This window comes from Symphodus melops, assembly GCF_947650265.1.
Source record: "Symphodus melops genome assembly, chromosome: 13".
Taxonomy (NCBI): Eukaryota; Metazoa; Chordata; class Actinopteri; order Labriformes; family Labridae; genus Symphodus; species Symphodus melops.
Genome location: NC_136703.1, coordinates 20,510,423 through 20,535,244, shown reverse-complemented (window position 1 = coordinate 20,535,244; position 24,822 = coordinate 20,510,423). Strand labels below are relative to the sequence as shown.

The following is a 24,822-nucleotide window of genomic DNA, read 5'->3' as shown; positions in this document are numbered from 1 at the left end:
CCTGTTAAAGTCCTTAACTGCAAAGTGAAAAGGGGATCAGGTAACCAGGAAGACTGTAGAGATCACAACTCACCTTCTCCACCAATGGGAGGTCAGGTTTCCATAAACCTTAGAGAGAAGCTGTTGGTCCCCTGCAGGAGATCACCTGTGCAGAGGAAAAACACACACAACATGTTGGGCTCAGAGCTTGATAGAACTAACAGTGTGTGTAAGTCATGCGAAATGGCTCAAAGTCGGAAATGGAAATAAAAAAATTGAGTTTTAATAAGTGTTTAAACACCATTGATTTTTTTTTACACAGACAAAGACATAACCAGATTAGCTGAGTGAAATGTTGAGCTATTGGAATCCGAGGGAGCGGAGAATAAATGAACTCTAACTGTGAGAGAGGAAACGCAATAAAAACGCGTCTCTTAGTGAACCAGCAGATGCACGCGATTAATGTTTTTAGAGTAATAAACAAGTCACAGTTAAAATAATACCGGATCAACTAATGAACTGGAGGACAATGTGATTATAAAGCCTAAACAGAGACGATGTTTGGGTGAGAACTCTAGGTTGGTTTTTTTGTAAGAGAATGAAGCAGCTCACAATGTACTGCATCATACATAAAAAGAGTAAGACATTCTGTGAGTAACCTTTCTGTTGTCACTCACACATGAAACATAGACAGTGAGGGCTGCACCCAGCATGTGAACATTATATGGATTGGCCGGAGGCCTGGGCATAATGGATATGATCAGGTGAAGCTAAAGGTAGCTATCAGCTACAGTAAATACGTTTGTGCCATTTAAGTGGAGAACGTTTTTTTTTTTATTTTTTATTGAGGAGGGACATGCTGCAAACACAGGTAATACATAAAACATGAAGAAGAGCAGATAGATAGAAAGAGGTTGTTTAAATTCACTCTTTTTTGAGTTTATCGTCACAATTTCTATCTTTATCCTGACATTGAACAATAAGGCACCTCCTCAGTTCTCAGTTTCCCTCTGGTTTCTAACCCATGTCCTTACAGACCGAGCCACTGCCGCACCCTCACACTAATGAAAACTTCAAAACAACGTCATTATGCATCAATCGAATATCTGGGGAAAAAAGCATTTTTATCGAGCACAAACAGCTAACTTGAACTTATCCCAACTTTACAGTTTGAAGAAGTGCTCCATACTATTTACATAACGCTTCACTTGATCTAAAACAGACCTATTTTGACTTTGAGACTTAGTTTAAAATGTTCATTTTGTGCAATCTATGATATGGTGATAAGCATTCTTTACACTTGAATCTATAATCAATAAAATCAATCCTCGATGAAAATGTCATCTTCTGCTTTATTGTCATGATCAAACGGCCATCTTGTCTCCTCTGAACGACCAGCACATCCAGTGCAGGATGTTGATGAGGCTGTAATGTTAAAGACAGGAGGACTGTGGTTGTCTTGTCGTCTCTATCTGTGTGTGATCTATGAGTGGATCTTTCTTCATTCAGACTGAACCTGATCTCTCATCACTGAGCGTGCCCTGGTTTCTCCTGCTCATTACAAACAGGACGAGCCGTTCAGGTAACACAACGCGTTGAATCAGCCCACCCATCGGATGGAGGAAGCCGAGACGTGGGCAAATGCTGAGTCATGGTCACTTTGTGTCACCGATGCTTTTAATTCTGATGGCAGCAGCGACCGGTAGTATCAGAATGTCGGAATCCCAGCATCAATATCTGATGAGTGTCAACGCTTGATGAAGAAACCAAGGAATCAACAACAACAGATAAACGATTATTTGGATACTTCTCCGAAGCAAAACGTTTAAAAAAAAAAGTTGATTCCAGCTTCTTCAACATAAATAGTTGCACATTTTCTTCATCATGCGTGAAACCAAAATATCTTTGGGCTAAGAGAGTGGGCGGAAAAACAACAACAACAACAACAACAACAACAACAACAACAACACACCTGAGTCACTCAAATGGATGATTCTGATATTTTTCTCCAACTTTTCGGACCACAGTATTCATCAATTGCTGAATTCTGACTGTAGTTTTTTCATGAAGAATTTACATTCCTGTACCGTGACGTACCACAGTGAGATGTGCCAATAAAACACTACGTCATCTGTCTCTGAGCATGCCCATGAGGAACACCCCCTCTAGTGTCCAAAGTGATGACCTGACGCTGCAATGTTCACAGGGACATCCAACAAACAACCCCCAAAAACACATAAAACAGCTCTTCCTTATATTTGACCATTAACACCATTTGGAGTGCTTGGACTCCATTTTGGATAGACCCAAAACATCATACACATTCAGGGGTTGGCCTCAGGTCGAGCTGGGAGCTACGTGATGATGATTCAGAGCAGGTAACACAGACATGATTCGCTCTGTTCATGGAAGAAGAAGAAGAAGAAGAAGAAGAAGAAGAAACAGTGTCACATGAGTAGAAAACAGGAAGTGATGTCCTGTCACTGCCCTGATGCGAATAAACCTGCATCAAATATGACGTGTGTCGTATTTCAATCGTTCCCTCTGAATACGCATGATAACATTCACACCAAAAATGAGATTCTTTCTGTGCCGTCCAAAATCTAGTCGATGCTGTTGAGCTTTTTTTTAACGTCATAAATCTTCCTCCGAGGATTGAGTCTTCCCCCTGCGTGTGTGTGTGTGTGTGTGTGTGTGTGTGTGTGTGTGTGTGATTTCGCCTCCGCACACAGAGAAATGAGACACTCCGGCTGCCCTTCAGACTCTCTGTTCTTACATTGCCTCCTTTTTTTTTTTCACACCTTGTCAGACACCACTATCTCTACCTTCTACCGAAGGAGCAGCAGCCTTTAACCCTTTCATCTACACACATTAAAGAGGCTACCCAAAAAAAAAAACAACATGCCCGCTGTTTCACACGTTGTCCCCTCTTTTCCAGGTGTGGCGTGTCAGGACTGTCATCAAACACCCAAAACTGACAATGTAACACAACAGAGATGAAGGTCAGGGGTAAACACAGCGTTCCTTCATGGGAGATGTACTGAGAGAAGAACAGATCAGAGCTAACTGGGTGACACAAGGGGAAAGTTTGCAGCCGAAAAGGGATTTGAAGTGTTTTTTCTACTAGCCCTCTTCTTGTCTTGGTGCATCTGGAAAAAAAACAACAACATAAAAACAAGAAGAAGAAGAGAGAAGTACTCTGATTTGTAGATATCAGTATCCTCTTTATACAAAACATAACACCAGCAATGAGAAATAAAAAGAATGTTTTTGTTCCCAGGAAAATAAATCACAGTTTTCTCTGGCTTCTTCTGTGCCTGCAACATTTGACAGAATCAGGCTACCGCCTCTTTTAGATGTCTCACGTTTCAACAGAAGTATAAAGAAAGAAACAAGAAAAAAAAGAAGCATGTATTGCACTGCATCGAACAAATCCCACACAGTTGTTAATCCTTTGTCAGTAAATATTCACATGGGCCAAAATGGAACCAAATTGAAGAGGATTAAAAACGACCCAAGCCCATTTAGCCAAACTGCCTAAAACTATTCTTTTCTTTCACCTCTTGGTCAAACAATCCCAGCTTACCCTCCCTGTGGTAAATTCATCTCATCACTTCTGTTTTTTTTTTTTAATTTATGGTTAAAGATAACCACAGATCAAGCCAGTGGTTGCCCGAGTGCAAATTAAATTCCTCAGCAGGCAGATGCCGCTTCGCCGTGATCGAAAACAAACCGACTGAAGCGTGGAGAGAGGAACATCACCACAGACACACTGGGAGTACCACAGGAAGTTACACAGACACTGCCTTTAAATGGAGAGGCAGAGTAGTCTTTGACTTAATTGATAGCATTGCTCCTCTCAAGGACACAGAACCAGCGGATAGCACACAAAGACTCAAATGAAAGCTCACACTGAAAAGGAACTACCCGACAGTCTGTACTACCAACTTACTCCACACGTGTCGTCATTCAGAGCAACTGACATGTTTTTTCATAATAAAAAAAAAAGAATAAAGCAAGCAAAACGTCTTGTATCTCCAACAAATAAACATGCCTACTTAGTAGCTATATCTGATGTATCCAAATGACTTATATGGCAAAAGTTGGACTAACACCCGAGAGTCTCTGATCAAAGAACATTCAATGAGCACCAAATATTATGTTACTGGTTGTTATTTGGACACTTTTCAGTTTGTTTTTTTCCTTGAGCAAATAAATTAAGGACATAAAGGTCAGATATTTTAGAGGTGTTTTTCTCTTCAATACCACACCAATAAGATAGACATCCTTCCTGAAGTGTGTGGAGAGTCTTTTAATAAATAGCCAGCACTCTTGAACCCCCCCCCCCCACACACACACACACACACACACACACACAATATCATCATCTCCTCTCTGCAGCTTCGTGTCAGCTCTCTTGGGGGCACCTTGACTGCTGACAGACACGCGCTCCGGCAAACAGTGAGTTCAGCACCGCGGACAGCTCCACACCAACATGCTGAGGCGGGCACGAGCGACCTGCCTGTCAAGCGCGACGTCATCATTGCCAAGAAAAGCTGCAGGCTTTTGACGAAAAAGGCAGCAGTCGAGCCCGTTTACACTCTCTGTGAATACAGAGCCTGGCTGGGTGAAACGCGGCACGCGCACACACACACACACACAAAAAACAACCTCTCAGGTTCTTGAGACTCAGATACGCGTTAACTCGGAAATAGATGTGATGAATGATTACATGAGAACATGCACCTATAATCCCACGGCTAAAGCAGGATGCTCCTCCTCTGTGCTGCTGCTGGTTTGTCAGAGAGGAAAACAATGACGCTAGAGATGGCTCCTCGCTGCGCTCTGACAACCAATTACATAACGTCAGAGCTATATCATTAACATTCGCGTCCATTTCACCAAGAAATCCAACAAAAAAATGACCCCTAACAACTATCCACTACCCAACTATACCGTCTATGCACAGGTGAAACCCAACAAATAGATTTAATCGAGATTATTATGACATATATTGAAGGCTGAAGTTCACATCCCAGCTCTTGTTTACCTGAGTGGCTCATGTTAAGGAACATAAAATGGCAATCCTTCCCCAGTCTTGACCACCGTCTCCATTTACTACAGTGCACTTAACATGGCAACACTCGTTGATACCGTACTGACAATGTATGTGCCTAGTTCAGAGTAGAATAATCCACCATATTGCACCGAAACACAGAGACTCGGGTCAAATGTAGAGATCCTTACAATCCGAAGGGCAATCGGAGGCTGTTGCATAGTAAGAATCAACACACTGCATCAAGCTGTCATTTCAACAGGACGTGAGAACATTAGGGTTGACTGTGCAAAACCAAATCAAATGTGCCAAGAAAACAGCCTCTATATGGCGAGCACAGCCTGTGATAGTAATCCAATATGATGCAAGATTCAGCCTTGGCGTAAATGCAAACAGCGAGACAGCATATAAAATGACGCATGCATAATTGAAACCTGCAACATTTCAAGCATTGCGGACAAATCTGCAGTACTTGTTTTTTTCTGGCTGCAGAGAAATTGGACGTAATCCAAACGATGGGAAATGATTCGATATCGCTTTATCCCCGCGTCGCCTTTAGCTGAGAGGATGCTCAGCTTCTTCTTCCTACAGTGCAGCAATGTGGCTTCATCCACAGAGAGCAGACGCACACAAACACACACTGACTTACCAGATACACTGCTGCTACTGCTGCTGCTGCTCAGGTGCACTAATACCAAACAGCCTCTGCTGCGAATTCTTCAGTATTTCCCCCTTTGCAATGACAGAAGGTGACCCTGCGTTCTCCGCGAGACTCTGCATCCACACGATCACGATGCACGCAGCGAGGGGGAGCTCCACGGCACAGGCGCGCGCGTCCAGGAGGGGGATGGCCCAGCGATTTCCTTTCAATGAACGACAGAAATGGGCTGCAGGAAACAAGTGAGATGAGGAAGCATGACTTGTTAAATTGACCTCACAACACTTTGTGCTAAATCTTTATAAGGACGATGCGTCCAACATATTTGTGCCTGCAGGTGTGACTGAGTCGTTTTATTAAGGTTTCACAATCCTTTGACTGTTTTATGCACAATATTTGAATCCATTTAAAAAAAAAAAAACATTAAAATATTATAAAATTTGTAATTAGTTTTTTTCTAATAATATTACAAGCAATGCGTTTAAAACGTTGGTGATTTATAATGGGGGGGGGGGAGAGCCCCAAATGTGACTTCCACTTTCCAACAAATAAGAAGAGAGGATGGCAAAAGGGGGCGTCACCGCTGGTGCTTGTCAATCACGCCCACATTGCACTACACCGCAGGGGAGGAGGGAGATGAGTGTTTTTGTCCTTCGGCTGCTGAACAGGCTTACTGGTTCTCCATCCAGTGTTTCAGGTGTGCAGGGAAGGTTTTGTTTCCTTGCTTGTTTACAGAATGAATCCATTTTTTTAACCGCAGAAACAATTACATAACACAGCAATATTACAGAAGTTCTGAAAATGCTACAAGACCACCATGAATGAATCTAAACTACTATGTTGTGATCTATTGTGAACTATGTTTTCCATCAATTAAGCCCAACTAAAGAAATGATTGGTTGTTTGAAACTCAGTGTTTGAGTGTTTCCTTTCCTTTATTTTAGTGCACTCTGTTTTAAAGGTCAAACAATGAGCCATAACGCATTTGCTTTTTAACTCTTGCTGGTGCAAAGCCTTTTGAACTCAGTCTGCCAGAGGTATCGTGATATGGTTTTCTACATGTAAAGACACTGAAGTTAGATATCAGTGAACGTCTCTGTTAAATCAGGGGAGAGAACATTCTTGTTTCTGCAGCGTTGTTTAGCTTTCAGCTCTCTGTGGCGCTAAGCGCCCTGCCAGAGCCACTCAGCATCTAAACCTTTTCCCAACGAGAGGGTGACGAAGAGAGGAGGTGTTTGTTGTGAGGAGACGAGGTCGCTGGAGGAGCAAATGGATGTTTGCTTTGGTCGGATTCAGAGAAGGAATAACTCACTGATGGTGAAACGAGAACAGTAATCAAAACGTGTTGTGACCGCTGCTGTGCATCAAGCTTTGTTTTACAGTCACAAACACACACGTGACCATTTCACTTATCCACTCTGACTCTGCTTCTATGACTAAACCTGCACAGCACACCGAATAATCACATCATGACTATTTCATAACATGCACAGAAGGAGACTTCCAACATCAAACCAGAGGAGGCCTTTTCTTCTCCCCTTCTTCATTCTCCTTAATAAATCACTGCACCCTTAAAGCCTCCTCCTCTCCCTACTACACTGTAGTCTCCCTACAAGTGATTATACTTGCTGATTTGTTCTGTGCTTATTAAATTCTCTTTGAATTTCCAATATCAAAAATAAATCATCCTCAGGAAGCAGCCTGGTCGTTTTGGGACACACTATGTAAGGCCTATGTTTTTTCTTTGAGGTTTTCATGCTTGCACAGATAGCACTGTAAGTTTACATTAAAGCACACCAACTATAAGCTTACTGATTATCTAACAGTTACACGGACATGTGAAATGATCATTTTTTACCATGACTCTCCTCTTCTACTAAACGCAAGGTGATCAGTGACATCTAGTGGCCACAGTGCGTCAGTGCAAAAACACAGAAAATGTTTCAACATAAGCAAAAACGTGAGCTGATCATTGTCTCTATAACAGATTATACATGTCCACACATACATTTTGTTTTTACATGAATGATACAAACAAGTGCATGACACTGAAATGAGTTTGGAGCTTCTTCTGTCAAACAATGTTGTAAAAATTAACCGACATTGCTCCCTCGTATGTTGCTTCATGTAACTATTAAAGGTTTTGTTTTGACCGAGTTAGTAGTTTGTTCGTTTTGTGTGGAACTCTTCTGGTTATATACAACAAAAACAAAACTCACATTTATTTTAGGAGCTTTTTATTTGCCTTCAGGACAGCAGGAAGGTTGGACTCGAACCCACAGCGACCGTGATCAGGACTGCTGCTTCTGTACATGGGACGTGTGATATAACCACCGGCCTCAGTAATGATTTCTTGATTGTGTTTCAAACTTTCTGTACATTTTATGAATTCTGCTTTTAAACCAGTAAACACTGATAGTCAGTGAGAACGCAATAAGTCTGAATTGACTGAGTTAGTTCAAAGTGTCTTGATTGCTTTTCATACTGATTTTTTATTTTTTTTATTGTGCCTTCAGATTAGTAAAAAGGACTTATCTGAGTGGAATGAAGAGCACAAATGGAGCCAAAAAATACAAAACTTGATCATTTGTTTTCTTTTTCAATAACCAAAAATTGCTCAAATACTGTTGTCAACCTGAATAAAGCCAAACACAATAGCACATTCTTTATTAAAGGTGTACCAAAGTAAACTCTTCTGTGTGAATACTAAGTCCTAAATGTGAAATACATTTAACGTACAGTATAATGAAAACACTGTTTTGAAAGAGATTTTGGTGATTGCATCGTGTGTGTTGTTTGGAATACGAAGAGTTCTGGAACAGAACCATGACATCATAATGAAGCACACCATGACGTCACAACACCCGTCTTTCTGCTCTCAACTACCAGACAGAGAACAAGCTCGAAGCACAACTGACGGACAAAACTGAATTAACAACAAAAAAAAAAGTTTGAAGGAACATAACAGCTGAGGAACATGAGAGCTTCTGGAGCTGAAAGAGGTTAACCATTGTTTGTTTACTCTGTTGCACCACAGCAATGTTTCAGTAAAACTTACACTTCCAACAAGTGGAGGTAAGGAGTGGAAACTCAGTGAAATACATCACCATAGTGTCATAATGTATATTTGACGGGAGGTTTTCAATTAGCTAAAGGTTAGAGGAGAAGGAACAGCGGGTGACTGCTTGTAACCGTCTCTATAATTGATTTGATTTTTTTTCTGGTCAGAATCGACAAGAGCTACATCTATACATGAAAATCATATATACGCTGGGAATATTTAGCTGTGCAATTTTAACAAGGTATTAACTGTAAGAAGATTTTTGTTGGAAGGGATTAATTGGATTTTTTTAACCTGCACAAACACAGAAAGAAACGGAAGCAGGAGGATTTGGACCGCACCTTCAAATACACTTACAACATGCTTCAAGGGGAGGAAAACATTCACGCTAACTTGGATGGATGTTTTATTTAGAAAGTGTAGGCTGTGTGGTTAAGTATGATGCTATGTATGAATACTACATATTGGAATAAAATTTAAAAAAAAAAAAGAAAATAAAAAAAGACCCCTAAAGAGGGTCTCACATGGAATTTTCCATCTATCAGGATTAAGCTTTACTAACAGTTTTAATTATCTGCCAAACATCTGTAAATTCTATCTTGCTCATTCGACTATGTTTCACTGAATTTGAAGCGAATCCATTCTGTAAGTTGTAAAAATGTGAAACGGTTTACTGATTTTCAGCTGGTGGCGATATCATATTCACTCTTTCTCAAAAATGTCATTTCCAAAGTAAACCAGCTCTTAGCAAAGAGAATGATAAACAACTATAAGATGGTGAAGGTTCTTGGAGAGGGCTGCTTTGGACACGTGATCAAATGTGTCAAATGTGACACTAAAGAGACTGTGGCTGTGAAGGTCTTAAAGAAAAGCAATTCAAATCACAGCAAAGTCAGGGAGGTGAGCGACACTTGTGATCACAATTCAATGATACAATTTCCTTAAATTCATCCTCTGGTCATCATCAGAAACTGTTCCACACTCATTGTTCCTCAGGTGTACATCCTGGAAAAGCTCCGCTGTTTGGACCCCGACAGGTCCAACATTGTCAGATGCCATGAAACCTTCTACAGGATCGACCGCTCCTTCATGGTGTTTGAAATGCTGGATTTAAGTCTCGATGACTACATGTGCCAGACAGGCAACAAACCTTTCCCTTTAAGTGGCATAAAGACCATCATCAAAGACGTAAGAGTAAACCATCCCATAGAGAGCAGAATGCGAGCTCTGTCAGGAATCACACCCTTCATGTTATTGTGACTGATTTCACCTGCAGGTCGCCACAGCATTAAAAGCCCTCAAAAGTGTTGGACTGATCCATACAGATTTAAAACCACACAATATCATGATGGTGGATCATCAGAAACAGCCGTTCAGGGTGAAGCTCATTGATTTTGGCTTATGTCTCGAGAAATTCGAAGTCAAGCAAGGTCAGCGTGTTCAGCCCTTATGGTACAGGTGAGACCTTCAGGGAACCTGCTTTTACTGTAAAGTGCAATTGGTTCAAGTTTGCTTTGATTAAGAATTATTTGTTTTTTTTTATTTCACTTCTTCGCACATTTAGCTTCTCTTTCACCAAATATCAATTTCCAATATACACAACTATGTGTGTGCAATGTATGTATGCACAAGTTCAGCTTCGCCAATGCTGGTCAAACAGAGTTCAGCTAAAGAGAGTTCAACATAGGGGTCCATGTGCTTGTTGCTTGGCCTCTCTGTACTGATTCCAATCACTCTTCATGTCGTGCTCCAGCTTGTACATTTGCTTTCAAATATGACATGATTCTTCATTTTTTTTGTGGTGATGCTTTCCCACATTCAGGTCTCCTGAAGTGATTCTGGACAACATATTTACTGGGGCCATCGACATTTGGTCTCTGGGCATAACAACAGCTAAAATGCTCCTTGGCTTTACACCTTTCCCAGCGAAACATAACTATGACATGGTCAGTATTGGTTCTACACTGTAAGAATATGGTTCTTGAAACAATGGATTTAGACCACACAAAACAAAGTGCTAACAAGACGAAGACTTCTCATATCAAACGCTTGTTTGATTTCAATCGTCTTCTATTCGTCTAAATCTCTAGGTTTCTAAATGTGCTTCCTTCAACACAGCAGTGCTACATTCACGAAGTGTCTCAGCTCTCCACCCTGAGCACGACGTAGAAGAAAAAAAAATGGCCGCCTTGTGAAAATGGTGAATGATTTCATGCTGTGTTTTCTCTAGTTGCGATACACAATCGAGCTTCTTGGCGAACCTCCTCGAAGACTTCTGAATCATGGGAAGGCCACGGCGCTGTTCTACCACAAACGTTACCAGTACCATGTGCTAAAGTATTGGACGTTCAAGGTATAGTACCACAACCGCAAGTTTCTTATTGGTCATTGTGCTGACTAAACTTTGAAAAATTGAACTCTGACAAAGAGATACCTCAAGTAGATCTCGTCTTATTTTAGAAACCAGACGAGTATTTCAAGGAAACTGGTATTTGGCCGATGGAATTAAGGAAACACACCTTTCTGTCTCTGGATGAGCTCAAAGAAGTGAGTTGTCAAGTCGATGGTGTGTGTGTGTGTGTGTGTGTGTGTGTGTGTGTGTGTGTGTGTGTGTGTGTGTGTGTGTGTGTGTGTGTGTAATGTAAACAAGCACAAAAAAAAATACTTTCCACAAGCCAGGAGCTTGTCTTATTGTACACCAATTTAACACATTTCTTAACCATATAGTCCCCCCAAGACCAAGAAAACAGCAAAGAGGCAGCTGAAAGGAGTAGATGTGTTGAGCTACTGAAACAATTGCTTCAGATGGATCCCAAGACAAGGATTACCCCGAGTGAAATCCTGGCTCACCCTTTCATAAAAACGAACTCCAAAAAGCCCAATAACAAGTCCAGGTAAGAATGTCTATATGAGGAGCAGAAAACAGTCTGTGAACTCTCATGAAGTTTAAAACGATCATTTGGTGGTGAAGTAACTGCAGCTCCTGAAACCAACAGGGCTCAAGCTGTCAACAACACTAAAAACACAACAGAGAAGGCGGCTTGTAAGAGGTAAATATATAGAGGATATGTATTGGTAATGGATTGGTGAGCAGGCGTCGTTTACTTTTGTGCATATGAACCGTCCTGCAGATGTTCCTCAGAGCTCCCTGAAGGTGTCATAATGGTCTGTGATCTGTATAGAAATTTAATTTGATCACAGGAGGTGTTTAACAGACATGCGTCCTCGCCTCAATAAAGATCGTTTATATTTTCCCACCTTCTATCTTGTTTGAACCAAAACGATTCTGTACGTTTCTGCAGTCGCAAGGATGTGCAGAACAAGATCGCTGGCAAGAACAAAGCAGACGGAGGCCACACAGCCAGGCCGTTCATCTCAAAGAAAAGAACGACTTCTTTACGCACACCTGGTATCAAAAACATTTACTTTTACTTCTCCTATTTGAAATGTCCCTCTACTCTCCATGTATATGATTCAAGCACTGTCTCTTTAAACATCTGCAGAGGTCTCTGGTCCAAAGGAGAAGAAAACGAAAGGACTTCCACAATTCTTCTCCACTTTGAGGAACACATTACTCTCCTGTTTAAACTGACCTAAAATCCACACTCAGTAATTCAGTCCGTGGAGTTCGAATAAAACTGACTCTGGCAAATTCAATTCAAATTCATTGTCTCAATTGCACTAACTGAAACTTGAGTGCTCAACTTCCATCAATGTCCCACTTGTGTCTGCAATCTAGCTGCTGGTAAATATTTGTAACTATTGTAGGTCAACATTTTGAAATACAAAAGAAAAACTGACAGATTATTTTCGACATGCTGGATTTAATTAGTTGACAAAACAGATAGCCAACATTTCTGACAAGCTTGAAGATGTAGTAATAGTCAAGCCATTGTTCTCACTTTAGAGGATATGACTTTGACACCTTGTTCGGTTATGTCTCTTGTAAAAGCATTGTTCCGCTGGTGATTTATTGATCCGGGAAAGCCGAATGTGTGAATATCTTTCTAACTTCACAGAAGTATGTTACGTCATATACTTCTCGGGTTGTTGTTAAACCCATTGAAATTATGGTTAAACAGAAAGGTTTAGTGCTTTGGTTTGTCAATTTAATTTGTTAAAAGCCTTTAAAGTTATTTTGACCAACACAAAAAGTAGCCTACTGTTGAGATGTATTCAGACTTAAATTGAAAAACAACAACAAAGAAAAATTCAATTTGTTAAAATGCATCATCAGCTTGTCTGGACGATATAAATATGTTGTGAATATGTTGTGTGTATCTTTAGACAGTGACAATGTGACAGCATAATGTGAAACTAAACTCACCTGTGAAGTTGAGCTGTTTGCAGGCAGGTGTTCTTTTGTGATGCTAACTCTTCAAGGATGAGGTTTCACGTTATTATCATAAACCAAACCGGGGTTTTGTTAGTGACGGCTCACTTGACCGCAGTGTAAGATCATTGTTTTTATGTACCCCAAGCCTGATAACAAGAATTGTTTGAGGGTAACATAAAAGCCCATTTCATTTCAATAATTATTTTAAGCCCATATTACAATCTCGGTGTTGTCGGGTGTTGCGGGGTCAAGTCAGTTTTATTTTGAAGGATTCAAATCGGAAGTGAACCCATCACTGCAATAGCCGGAAGACCAGCCAACCGTGACATAACGTTTCCCCTAAAAGAGACGACTTTTTACATCATACAGTAAGTGAGAATTGGGACGAAATGATAATGAATTAACTAGTCTGGTTCAGCTTTAAATAAATAAACCTCGTCAGCTCATTGTTCTGCTTTAAAATCTCCTCAGCAACGGCGACATGGACCTGCGCAGCTAAGGATATAACGGCAGTTTTATTTCTAAAGCTAGCTTATCTACGCAGGCTGAAAACTTTTAACCTTTGGTTTTAGTTAGAGCTGAATATAATACTGAATGTGTGTACAGCATAATTTTTTTTTTGCTTAAAAGGCCGGCTGTAAATACCTAAACCTTTCAACTAACTGACGTTAATCACGTCGAATTGCAACCAAACTAGCAACACTAACATGTCGTGTTTCTTCCACTTTACTATTTTACTGCTTATTTGAAAGAAACCCAGAACAGATCCTTTCTTATTTTCCGTGTTCCTACAGGTTTCACGCTCATTAAGGCAGGGCACTGATACCATGTGGTAGTCACATGAACGACAGGGATGATGAGGCGTAAACAAGCAGGGGGAGCCGCTACACACTGTCTACCATAGGAAGGGGGGCGGGGGGGTGTCCTGCTGCTTGTAAAGGCCCTGCACATGCAGCCCCCCTTTACTGAATATATGCAATGAGCAACAGCACCACTCAGCCTCCTGCCATCGCAGATGGGGATGTGGCAGGCTATGTATTGGTGCCATTTTTCCTCATCACCATCATCGGAATAGCTGCAGCTGTGGTAAGTAGCTGGTTGGATTGCATAACACCGACCTTCACAAAGTTAGAAGGCACTGAACATGTACGCACTGACACAGCCATAGCCATTAACCACACACTTAATCCCCTTCACTTTGTCTGTTTTAGGTCATGTATATACGCAAGAAGCGAAGGTGAGACATTACATCTTAAGACACAATGCCTTGGTGGTGAACTTCTAATTATGATGAATTAATTCACTGTTTGTTTTCCTTTCATGTTGTCTCTCAGAATTGACAGACTGCGGCATCAGCTGTTACCAGTTTACACGTACGATCCTTCAGAGGAACTCAATGAGGCTGAACAGGAGATATTGTGGAGAGAGGAGGACACGAGGGTATGATGCACACTTAATGAAACTAATTAAAGCCTAGAAGTTTGGCGTCCTTGTGTCGTCGCCGTGGAGTCGGGTGGAATTGGCAAGCTCATCCAGTAATCATTAAAATGTGATTGAATCATACCGTTATCTTCGGAGAGATATGCGTTCTACATGGGGAGGTGTTAGAGTAAACATGTCAGCAGCGAGCACATGTTCATTAAAACACAAATCGGCTGCTTCCTTGTTTTCACACTGTGTGTTGTTGGGCTTTTGTTCTTTGTTTTTTTTACATTGTGGTTTTGCTGCGTTATGCCAATCACTCTTACTGGTAAAGCTGTTCCTCAATTGTTCATCCACTTCCTCTGTCACATAAAAACGTCGCTTTAAGAAGTACAGTAGAGTAGAAGCAGCGCGTATATGGTGCAGTGGTTACACTACTTGTTTTATGTGCAGTCCTCGAAGTGACAGTCAGCGGCTTGTTTCAGTTTGAACGATCACTGAAACTGCAAGTTTAAACATTTCCTGGTATATTTATTAAAATAAAAAAACGCACATAAATGTATTCTATCTCGTGAATAATGAATTCATGTCATATGAAGGTCACCAAAATGTCTTTCCTGCTACTGAAACTCATCTGATACTTGTCTTCGTCCAAATTCTCCAGTTAAGTGAAATATAGAGTCATTGTTATGATGAATTAAATGATCGGACTGCTGGTTTTCAGTACGAAACAACAACAACAACACACTGAGGCATGAGCAACACTAGGTGGCGTCATTGTCCAGTGGCAAAAATGTCCGTCCAGTTTAATGGTAAAATGTTTGAACATATCAAGCTCTGCATTTCTCCAAGAGGATTTGAGTTAGTTAATTAGTTAATTAATATAAAGTCATGATTCGGGCTTTTTGCCTTGATCGGATAGAACAACTGAAGAGAGACAGGCTGTCGGGAGGAGAGAGCGGACTATGACACGAAGTTTCAAATACATCAACTCTACGTTTTAACACAAAAGTGGAACGTCTTTGTAGCTTCACATTTCTGCGGACTGAACAAATCTATTGATGTGTAATTTCAATGAACTGATCCTGTGTCATGGTCTCGACAGTTTACCATTTTCTACATAATACTGTACTGAGTTTATGCCTTTTAAAGGTGACCAGCTACCCTAAACTCACACTTGGCGTTTCATGTCCCCAGGTCGTTCAAGGTTGGGCCAGAAGTTACCAACAGCGACGGCCTCTTCTGACCAAAGACGTCAATGCATGATGGTAGTAAGCCGTGGCGTACAACATTTTCTCTGAGGAGACGACCTGCAGCCACAGAAATCATTCATCTTGAAAGTCATGCACAACACAGTTTCTTTCTGTGCTACAATTTGCCTTAAGCAGATTGACCCCAGATTGCATTTTTGTGTACAAACAGAGTGACTGTTAATGTGTGTGGTTGAGATGCAATCTGTGTGCCTAACGGATGCAGTACCTTTAATGTATTTATTTTGATATTATTTATTAAAACATTGTACTGAGGTATACAGTGGGAAGCTAAGACTAATGAGAGGGGGGGGGGGCTTTCTGTACACAGATACAGGTTCCTGGGGGTTTGCATTCAAAATGTTGTGAAAAGGCCTGTTGCAATGGGTCTTTGTTCAAAACAAACTGAAGGAGTGTGTTCCCATTGGGGTAGAGCATGGCTGTTCTGCACTTCTTAAACACTGTCATCCTGCTGTGTATTCATGGCTGGATGTTGTCTGGATAGATGTGTCTAAATATGTTTGCGGGGTATTAAAAACAAACTTTGGTTATCTGCTTAAATGAGGTTCAACAGCCACATTTATTGATGTGAAAGATAGCAATAAGACAAAAAAAAAAAACCCCAATGTTTCCTTTTGATAAATATGGAAATACTTCAAGTAAGGGTGGAGTTTCACTTTTGTGTCAAATGATAAGATTAAACTTTTGGTTTTAATTTACACTCAGATTTTAACTATCTACGCCAAGTCTCTTTGTGGTTTTGCCAAATCCTGTGAATCATCAATGGCATGAAAAGCATGATATGGAAGTAAATAACACCAACCTCCTCTCATCCTAAGAATGGGATGTGACTAGTGCCCTAAAAATGTCCTGTCTTCAAGGCATGGCACCAGCAGATTTACTTCCAACCGGAGATGAATGCCATAGGTCTGACTGTATCAAGCACTCAGGAAATGTTGCTTTTTTTTAGTTTCTTCATGAATTGTAACCTTTGTAAACCTTAGTTTGCCTTGCTATGGTGAATGTAAACTCAATGCAGTTCTTATATAGGAACATTGATTATGAATATGAATTTATCGGAACGATAATTCCCACTCTGCGGTCAGGCTTGACTTCAGATTGAGCTTTTTCAAAGTCATCTGCTCGGTACATGAAAATATTTTTCCTCATACTCATTTTCTACACACTCTACTTCTCTTCAAACATGAAGTTTGTCGCAAATGAAACTGTTCAAGAATCCAATCATTTGACATTGATTTGCACTGGATAAACACTGGTATACTTCTCATGGGCTTTTCAGGTTGCATTTAGAAAAACATCAAAGAACTTCTGATGAAAACGTGGTAGGCAGCACTGTTTCTGCTCTGTTAGCTTTCTGCTTTGAGAATGAAACGGCTGATATATACACTGTATGTGTAAATAAAGTAACGGAACTTTGACTGTGTGTAATGTTTTCAGCATAAAGAAAATCTCAATGAATATCATATCCTGTATGTTCTGATGAAACTTTATTTGAACATTTCCAACTATGAAAATTCATAGTGAACGTTCCCTTTAGCTGAACAGATGACATTTTCAAGAAAGAGGATGGTCATTTTTTAGCCTTCAGTATAGGAGTAATGTATTAGCCTCAACACTGATCAGTCTCTGCTGTAATGTGATTTTAGAGAAAGGTCAGGAAAAATGGTTTGATAAATGCAAGAACTTTGGACAAAAGGAGGGATGTGGTGTAAGCATTTCCTGGACAACAAAATCTTGAAGCATCCGCACGGTTTCCAACAATCTCAGCGCTTGATATTTAAAAAAAAAAAAAACAGTTGCTGTATGTTAGTCTTCTAACATCCCCTCAGAAATTACTTGACAAAGAAGATTGACAAAGAAAATTCTCTTTATTGACCATTTCTGATACAAATTGTTGTAGGGCACCATAGAAATATAGACATTGTACATTTATATACGGTGTACATTAAAAAGAATGATCCCATCCTGTTGCGTTTACAGTATATAAATGAACTGATGTAACATGTTGGTATGATAACTGACACTGATATTGTCAAGAGTAGGTTGATGATGGTGGGGAAAGACGTGACGTGACCATTGGATGAGAATGGCGAGGGTGGCTGTATGTGTTGTATTACCAAAGACACATTGGCCAACAGAAGAAGTTCAATGGAAAGAGCGCCCAGTCTTTAACAAACACACATTTGTCCATGAAAATCTGAACCAACATTTCAGTGCACCAGAAGAATTTAAAAACACACCTGCTAATCTACCACAGTCAGCGAACACAGTCGTCAAGCTGACAGGTCTCCCTGACATGCTTCACACATGAAAACAAAACGGAAAAAAAAAAAAAAAAAAAAAACACCTGCCTGGCGAGCTCTGGTTATGAACGTGTTGAAGATGTGCTGCGCATTTCATCAAATCAACTCATTGCAGTCAGGTTTCAAAAGAAAAAAAACAAACAAACTCTGTAATAACGACACCTTGCCAACTCTTGCCAGAGGATACATTTAAAAACATCAGAAAAAAACCAGTTAAATGCAATCATAACATGGTAAAGTAAGCTGTCGAGTGAGGTATGAGATACCAGGCCTTGAATCGCCTGCTTGCAGTTTTCCGGGTTTCGTAACTGAGGTTGTTGTAGCAGCTTAGGTGTGTGAAAAAAACCCAGTTAAGTGGACTGTGACGGCGGGTTCCCTGACACTTGGAAATACACAAACAACTTTTTTTTCCTGTAGCGGACAGCATACAAACAACACACATCTTCAAGCCTAAGAAAAGTATATTACTGTACTAAGTGATGACAGAAGGACCAAGCTAGGTGACGCAGCGAGAACTAGGTGGAATGAAAAGTAACGTACAGCCCTGTTGGATAGAAGCGCCACCAACTATCCTCGATTACAATCAAACTCCTCGTTTGACCGATTGCGATTTGCCTGATGAGTGATTATGTGAGCGCTTGGAAAAAGGGAAGGACCCATGTGAAGACAAAGACGCAAATGTAACAGCTGTTGTATAAGCTCCCTGAAGAAACGACACTGATGCTCTCAGCCTAGAACTCTGCCGACTGTATCCTTAAAAACACGTATACCAAAAAAAAAATGGTTTATTATATCATGAAAAAGCAGCACACGTTTTTTTTAGTTTGTTTTTTAAAAAAATGGTATGTAACCCAGAGGAACAAAAAACAGTATTCTGATTACCGACGATACACTTTACATCGCTCCTCTGCACTGCAAGACCTGTGCAGGAAGTTTGATGTCCATAATCTGAGCTCATCTACCAAGGAAGAAGGTGGTTAACATGACTACTAAATGAGGAAAGGGGCGGAGGAAAAACAGTTAAGAAAAAAGGGGGAAAACACTACTATCAGTTACCTAATCTCATCCTACACACTGAAGCTCAACTCCATCTAAAATACGATGCGAAAGGAGAGGTTAACCACTTCACACGAACACACGAGGAACGGAAAAAAAAAAAAAACAGCAAGTTAAATCGGTAAAATTCACCTTTGTCCAGTACAAAACAGAGAGAAAAATCTATGCGCCCTACCATCTCAGATGCGGGTTCAACGAATAAGTAACATTAAGCAGAGAAAATGTCCTAAGAACCTTCTTTATGGGAAAGAACAGAAAACATCCAGGCTCCTTGGAGCACACTATTTGTCCAGTATAAAAGACTCTTGTGATAACATGACGTGTAGAGAAAAGGGCTGACACCTTTTCCTGTAATTCGTAGATCTATGCTTTAGCCAGGTCCATTGTTCTATCCAGTGCGGTTGCATGATATTCGTACTGTGTTAACCCTTCTTTTTGGCGGGAAAAAAAAGATGGGCTCTGTCATGAACAGTGGTCATGTGGTGGCACTGGTGTCGCAGATACAGCCCAGTTCTGGTTAACAGTAAGTCAGTATGTTGAGTGAGGTAGCATGCGTTGTCTGAATTACTGGTCCTCTTCTTCTTCCTCCTCCTCCTCTGCAGATGATTCCTGGGATGCCTTTTCTTCCTTCTCCTGTGACAAGAAGGAAAGAAAAGAAGAAAAAGAAAAAAATTAGCCGCGATTTGGTTACACACATGAGGAAAATGTGCCACCAACAATGGCTGCCTGTGATTCATGTCTCAACGTGACTGTTTTTGCTTTAAAAACCCCAAGTACCAACACGAGGGGGAGAAGAAAAAAAAAAAAAAAAAAATCAATGTTATTATAGTTTCTCTTTGATACACCACTGTGGCATGAAGAACACCCAAGGGAAGGGTGAGCCATCTGTAGTGAAAAGTGATTCATAAAAGCAGTGAGTCACAATGAGGCATCCTGCTTTTGACTCCCCCACCCCTCCCACCTCCTCCTCCTCACTATAGAATGAGATGTTCATTCATAAAAATGAGCAGGCTAGTTAAGAGGGTAACTCTGGGTCATTCCTCTCTGTGACTAATTCAATCCAGACTTCTTCTTTCAGAGTACGCCCTAACCACTCATGCACATGACAGAATGTTACTACAAGACCGCAATTTCTCCACGGATTAAAACCAGCATCTTTGACCTGCTGGCGACTCATTTCGTTCGTTCATATAAAATAAAAAAAAAGGAAACTCGGCTCGCCCGTTTCGCTGGTCGGATGTAGGATTCTACAAAGAGGATGCTTTAAATGAACACACGAGAACCAAAAGGAGTGGGGATGACTAAAGACATTACTTTGCTCAGAGGAGGGGGGGGGGGAATTAGGGAAATGCAATTTCTCCCTGCAGACAGTCATACCAATCATAATTCAATTTGCAGAGGAACTGTTAAACGAATGTGAACACTGAACACTCTTGAATGGCTCTTACCTCCTTCTTAGGTCTTCCCCTACGTTTTCCACCAGCAGAGGGGGCTGCTGCGGCCTTCTGTATAAGAGAACAGTTCCCAGGTTAAAAAAAAAAGTGTTGTGAATTTTCAATATGAAATGAGCTCCTCTTTGGCTCATATGTTTGGCTGGAAAAGTCTGTGGTGTAAACAATGCATAGCTCTTCGTGTTGCTGCCTGCAGATGGCAGCAGAGCCTCCCTGTAGACTGGGATGGAAAGGGGGCATTGGGTTCATTGGCTATTATCTGGAAGGCCGACAGGAACTGCACACAGGGCACTCCAGTTCGCTGGCCACCTGGTCTGAGGCTCAGAGACAGCTGGTGGAACTGCGCAGAGACACAAACCCTCCACAGCTTGGCCCTCGCTGCTAAAACCTATATCATACATGTTTGTGCCTTTCCCTCTCGTTGCGTCTCCCTCCTTCACACTGTTTCCTATACATAGCTGAGGACAGAGCGCACGGGGGAGCTGGAGGGCTGGGGCGAGGGAGAAAAATCAGTTGTTGCTATGGAGACGACAGGCAGAGAAGAACTAGGGCTGTGTGCTGGGTGGGGGCGGAGGGGTGCTTAGTGTCAGCTTGGAAACAGTCTTTGCGGCCTCTGCACCTGCACCGCACTGTGCATGACAAGCTGCAGGAAGCTGGAGGACAGGAAGTACACAGAGAGCATCACTCAAAAAAAAAAAAAAAAAAAAAAAAAAGCAGTAAACTGAAGTCTTTACAATGGGAAACACCAGCAGGACTATTTTCTGACGCCATGAAAGGAAGCAGCTAAATCACAACCAGCAGATACATCCCAAGTAACAGCAGGACGTCCTTTTAAGAGGATGAGGTTAGCTACCGTTACAAACGTTCATCAGCTGAGGGGAAGAGGGCTCGAGAAAGGGAAACTGCTGTAAGAGCGAGCTGAGGGGACAGTTGTAGTCTGGCTCAAGGTGCATGGTGACTCAAATCGCCCCCCCCCCCCCCCCCCCCCAATATAAAAACATGTGTATACTCATCTCTGCACACAGCACACTTACTTTGCCCTTGCTGGGGGCTTTGTTTCTGCTGCCCTTGGGACGCCCCCTAGGCCTCTTAGGGGTAGGAGACCCACTTGGTTCCTGAAAATTAATATAGAATATATCAGTCTGCGTTCACACAAAAAAAGGCTCAATTTCAACCCATAAACAGACACTATTGTTGCATTTACTGTTATACACAACAACTACAAGGATCCTATTGCGCAAGAATGGGGATTGGTACATAACGGCATGAAAACTCTAATGTACATTTGTCACTTCAAGGTCAGGAAGGCTGACAGGTGTTTAAAGCTACAGGTAGGTAACCATCCAATGACATGTAAACAAGCTGATGGCTCACCAACTCCTTACCAAAAACATTGGTTTGTTACAGATCCATCTAAGAGTGATCACAATCAGGTGTAGAAAGAGTGTGTCAGAGATAATCATTTAGGGGATTACCGTCAACGCCAATATGCAAGGCAACCTCAGTATGAAAGCAGACATCTTGTTCATTTGCATATCTGTGGTTGTATGCCGTGCCATGGCCGACTCATCTGATATTGCATTTCTCGAGTGTTTACAACCGCAGCTCGTAGCAACCATGCAATTCAATCCTTAAACACCCGGCGCTGAGTGACAGCTATACGAGCCATTCTGAGCCTCGACACTGCTATGTCATCCATTACATGGCGAGTAGAAAGGAGCAGAGGTTGCTTTGTGCAGGGAGGGGGGGAGGGGGTTAAGACCAGTTTAAAGGTGTTTGGTTACAGGTAGCTTACAAACCGGTGAGACACAGGAAGTTTATGGCAGACGTCTACATTTACACAGATAAGGGGTGAACTCATGGTCAAAAGGGTGTTCTGCAGCCATATCCAGATGGATGGTGGATCATGGCTTATCACATGGGCATCAGTGTCAACTGAACCAGATGTGGGCTTGTTTTGTTTGTTACACCCTTCCTCCTCTTAAAGCATATACCAATTCCATGCAACACTGACATAGCTGTCCCATAATTTGAAAAAATATAATTTACTTACGTCAGATGTGTTTACCTGCGGCTGCTTGCGGGGTCTTCCCCGCCCCCTCTTCTCGGTTGCCTCCTTCTCCTTCGGCGAGACTGTCCCCTTGTCGCTCATGTTGGCTTCGTTTTTTCAAACCTGCAGGAGATAAATCACACCGGTCAGGCTTACTGTCTGCAGGACAAGGCGTCGTGCTCAGTTTCACACACGCACTCATACACAAACACACGCACAGCGCGCAGGAATCACCAGGGCATTTAAACTCACTGACCGCAACAACAAACCCAACCGGTAACGCGTTTAACTCAATTAATCCGCACTTATTTCCAGCTCTATTTCGGTCTTATGCACGCTTCCTTAGACCGCCGACGTTACTGCTCAAACAGGGGATTGGTATCAAAACAGATCGGATAATATCTCCAGTTTCGTAGGCGATCCGAGGTCGAGAAACTCAGTACAACACAGCTGAACCCGACGCTCCCTTTCCCCGCACCGACCACGCATAGAGGCCCTAGTTGTTGTGGCCGGTTAATGGGGCCTGTGCATAAAACTCTTCCATGCCGAATACACACACATCCACACCATGACTCGCATGTACTCGGTGGGATTTGCAGCCTTCTTTCCAGACCTTGCTTTTTTTTTTAAGCGCAGAAAAATGCAGGCGAGCGAGGGAGCAGGGTTCGCTCGCGGCGTCTCATGCCCGAGCTACGGCAACAATAGACGGCTTCGCGTTCAGAGCATGCAAGCCTCCCGTCGCCGGAGCTCCGGCGATTAAAATGTAGAATACATGTTAAAAATCGACAATAGCATGCAAAGTTTCCCAGGTTTTTTTCCCCTGCACTCACCTCTATGGCTCGGTTGTAACCTCTCCTCTAAATTTAAGACGAAATGTTTCCTTTAAGCCTGGCTGGTTGTACCCGGTTAAAAGCCCTGCACAGATCTATAGGCTACAGCTTTTATTCGTCAGACAACACAGCCCGCCCCTTCCAAATCCCAGCTCGTGAAGCGCCGAAATACACTTATGAATTGGAAAAAGGAATATCACACATTATGTAAAAAAAAAAAAAAGAAACCGTATTTAAAAAGTCTCACCTGCAGATTGAGTGGTTTGATCCAACGACGGCTTAAATGTAGCACGTGCGTCTCGTCTCGAGCAGATAAGGGGGGGAAAAGGCGCCAGCCAGGGGCAGTTTTGGGGCAATTTAAAGAGCCACCCTCATGGGAGCTGAAACACTAGAGGGCGGAGATATGATAAATGGGCCACCAACAGCACTGGAGGAGCTCAACTACCCCCTCCTCCCACTCTCTTCTCCTCCCAGAACCCTTCATATTCCTCAGGTTTGATCACAACACGCCCAATTAAAAGTTTCTGAATACACCATCAACAACAACGGACCTCAGTCTTGTTGTTAACAGTATGTATTGGCGTATTGGTTTAAACCAGTATGCATTACCATTACCATACATACCATAGTGTCCACTGTGATGGTGAATGAACTGTGACCTCCCCCAATGTAAACAAGCTGGTTTTAGGCAGAGAAAGGCATTTCTTGTTATTTCCCTCCTAAAACATGCTATGCTGGGAGAACTACACATGATTTAGTATCTCTATATGTTAAACTGCCCCCATCTAAGAAAGTCATTCATTTTAAATGTAAGATAAAATATGAGACCTAGTAAAATACAATTACAATATCCAATCTAAGTGTACTTAAGTAAAGCAGAACAACGCTTCATAAGGGTGAAATCGATGGATTACTATCAAGGATTTTATCATTTGCAACTATAGTAATTTAAATGATATAGCTGGAACTGCAGTCTAAATACAGTAAATAACCTACTTGAACAAAGGTATATGATCGAAAATATTAGGCTATTCAAAATGACTTCAAGTGTATGACTCTACGATCTTTAACTGAAATGTAGGAAGAAATGTGTCAAACATGATTTACTGCAAATGTCAGTGAAGAAAAAAAAGCCTTGCACGGTTGTTGTTGGTTTGTTATCGTATGTAGGATGCTTCTTAGATGAAATGTTGTCATTGTGTTATAAGATTTCCTCGCTGATTTCATAAAGCCTTCATCTTACCAGGATAGTGTGATACAATTTTCTTGTCATTTTTAGAGCAGATGCGAATAGGAAAGCAAACTTAAACTTCACCTTAAACTTAAAAACAGTGAAACAAAAGCTAATC

At 41.5% G+C, this 24,822-nt stretch overlaps 4 protein-coding genes across 6 annotated transcripts in view; 2 read left to right on the top strand and 2 right to left on the bottom strand.

Annotated features, from left to right (window-relative positions):
• The window catches only part of pacsin1a (protein kinase C and casein kinase substrate in neurons 1a), a 40,903-nt gene extending 27,737 nt beyond the window's left edge, over positions 1 to 13,166 (bottom strand). Inside the window, exons 1-3 of one of the 3 annotated variants that reach the window (XM_079359683.1) lie at positions 13,082 to 13,166; positions 5,685 to 5,898; positions 74 to 145 (exon numbers count right to left, since the gene is read on the bottom strand). The gene's annotated coding sequence lies outside the window, so the exon portion shown is untranslated. Of the gene's footprint in view, positions 1 to 73; positions 146 to 4,725; positions 4,822 to 5,684; positions 5,899 to 13,081 lie in introns of those variants that run through there. The other 2 variants (XM_079359685.1, XM_079359684.1) reach the window with 2 other exon arrangements.
• Positions 8,557 to 13,913, top strand: LOC306834254 (homeodomain-interacting protein kinase 2-like; the record flags this gene model as incomplete). Its single annotated transcript, XM_079360088.1, has 11 exons — positions 8,557 to 8,695; positions 9,488 to 9,654; positions 9,751 to 9,942; positions 10,031 to 10,212; positions 10,577 to 10,700; positions 10,985 to 11,107; positions 11,215 to 11,301; positions 11,482 to 11,648; positions 11,751 to 11,804; positions 12,057 to 12,163; positions 13,885 to 13,913. The coding sequence occupies exons 1-11, from the start codon at positions 8,671 to 8,673 to the stop codon at positions 13,911 to 13,913; spliced, it is 1,257 nt and encodes a 418-aa protein (XP_079216214.1). The 5' UTR covers positions 8,557 to 8,670.
• Positions 13,359 to 17,244, top strand: smim29 (small integral membrane protein 29). The gene is made up of 5 exons (XM_079359701.1): positions 13,359 to 13,458; positions 13,885 to 14,176; positions 14,302 to 14,327; positions 14,425 to 14,530; positions 15,710 to 17,244. Exons 2-5 carry the CDS (start codon positions 14,069 to 14,071, stop codon positions 15,776 to 15,778), a joined length of 309 nt encoding a protein of 102 aa, XP_079215827.1. The 5' UTR covers positions 13,359 to 13,458; positions 13,885 to 14,068; the 3' UTR covers positions 15,779 to 17,244.
• A 388-nt stretch (positions 17,245 to 17,632) lies between these two features.
• hmga1a (high mobility group AT-hook 1a) lies at positions 17,633 to 23,918 on the bottom strand. The gene is made up of 5 exons (XM_079359702.1): positions 23,721 to 23,918; positions 22,647 to 22,766; positions 21,628 to 21,708; positions 20,591 to 20,647; positions 17,633 to 19,775 (listed from the first exon to the last, which is right to left on the bottom strand). The coding sequence occupies exons 2-5, from the start codon at positions 22,743 to 22,745 to the stop codon at positions 19,707 to 19,709; spliced, it is 306 nt and encodes a 101-aa protein (XP_079215828.1). The 5' UTR covers positions 22,746 to 22,766; positions 23,721 to 23,918; the 3' UTR covers positions 17,633 to 19,706.
• Between the last annotated feature and the right edge of the window lie 904 nt (positions 23,919 to 24,822).

Excerpts from the sequence above, each read along its gene's own strand:
- hmga1a (XM_079359702.1), bottom strand. The coding sequence starts at position 22,745 with ATGAGCGACAAGGGGACAGTCTCGCCGAAGGAGAAGGAGGCAACCGAG. Across the intron at positions 20,648-21,627 it reads AAGCCCCCAGCAAGGGCAAA|AAGGCCGCAGCAGCCCCCTC; the intron begins GTAAGTGTGCTG and ends TCTCTTATACAG. Across the intron at positions 19,776-20,590 it reads GGGGAAGACCTAAGAAGGAG|GAGAAGGAAGAAAAGGCATC; the intron begins GTAAGAGCCATT and ends TTCTTGTCACAG.
- smim29 (XM_079359701.1), top strand. The coding sequence starts at position 14,069 with ATGAGCAACAGCACCACTCAGCCTCCTGCCATCGCAGATGGGGATGTG. Across the intron at positions 14,328-14,424 it reads TATATACGCAAGAAGCGAAG|AATTGACAGACTGCGGCATC; the intron begins GTGAGACATTAC and ends GTTGTCTCTCAG. Across the intron at positions 14,531-15,709 it reads GGAGAGAGGAGGACACGAGG|GTCGTTCAAGGTTGGGCCAG; the intron begins GTATGATGCACA and ends TCATGTCCCCAG.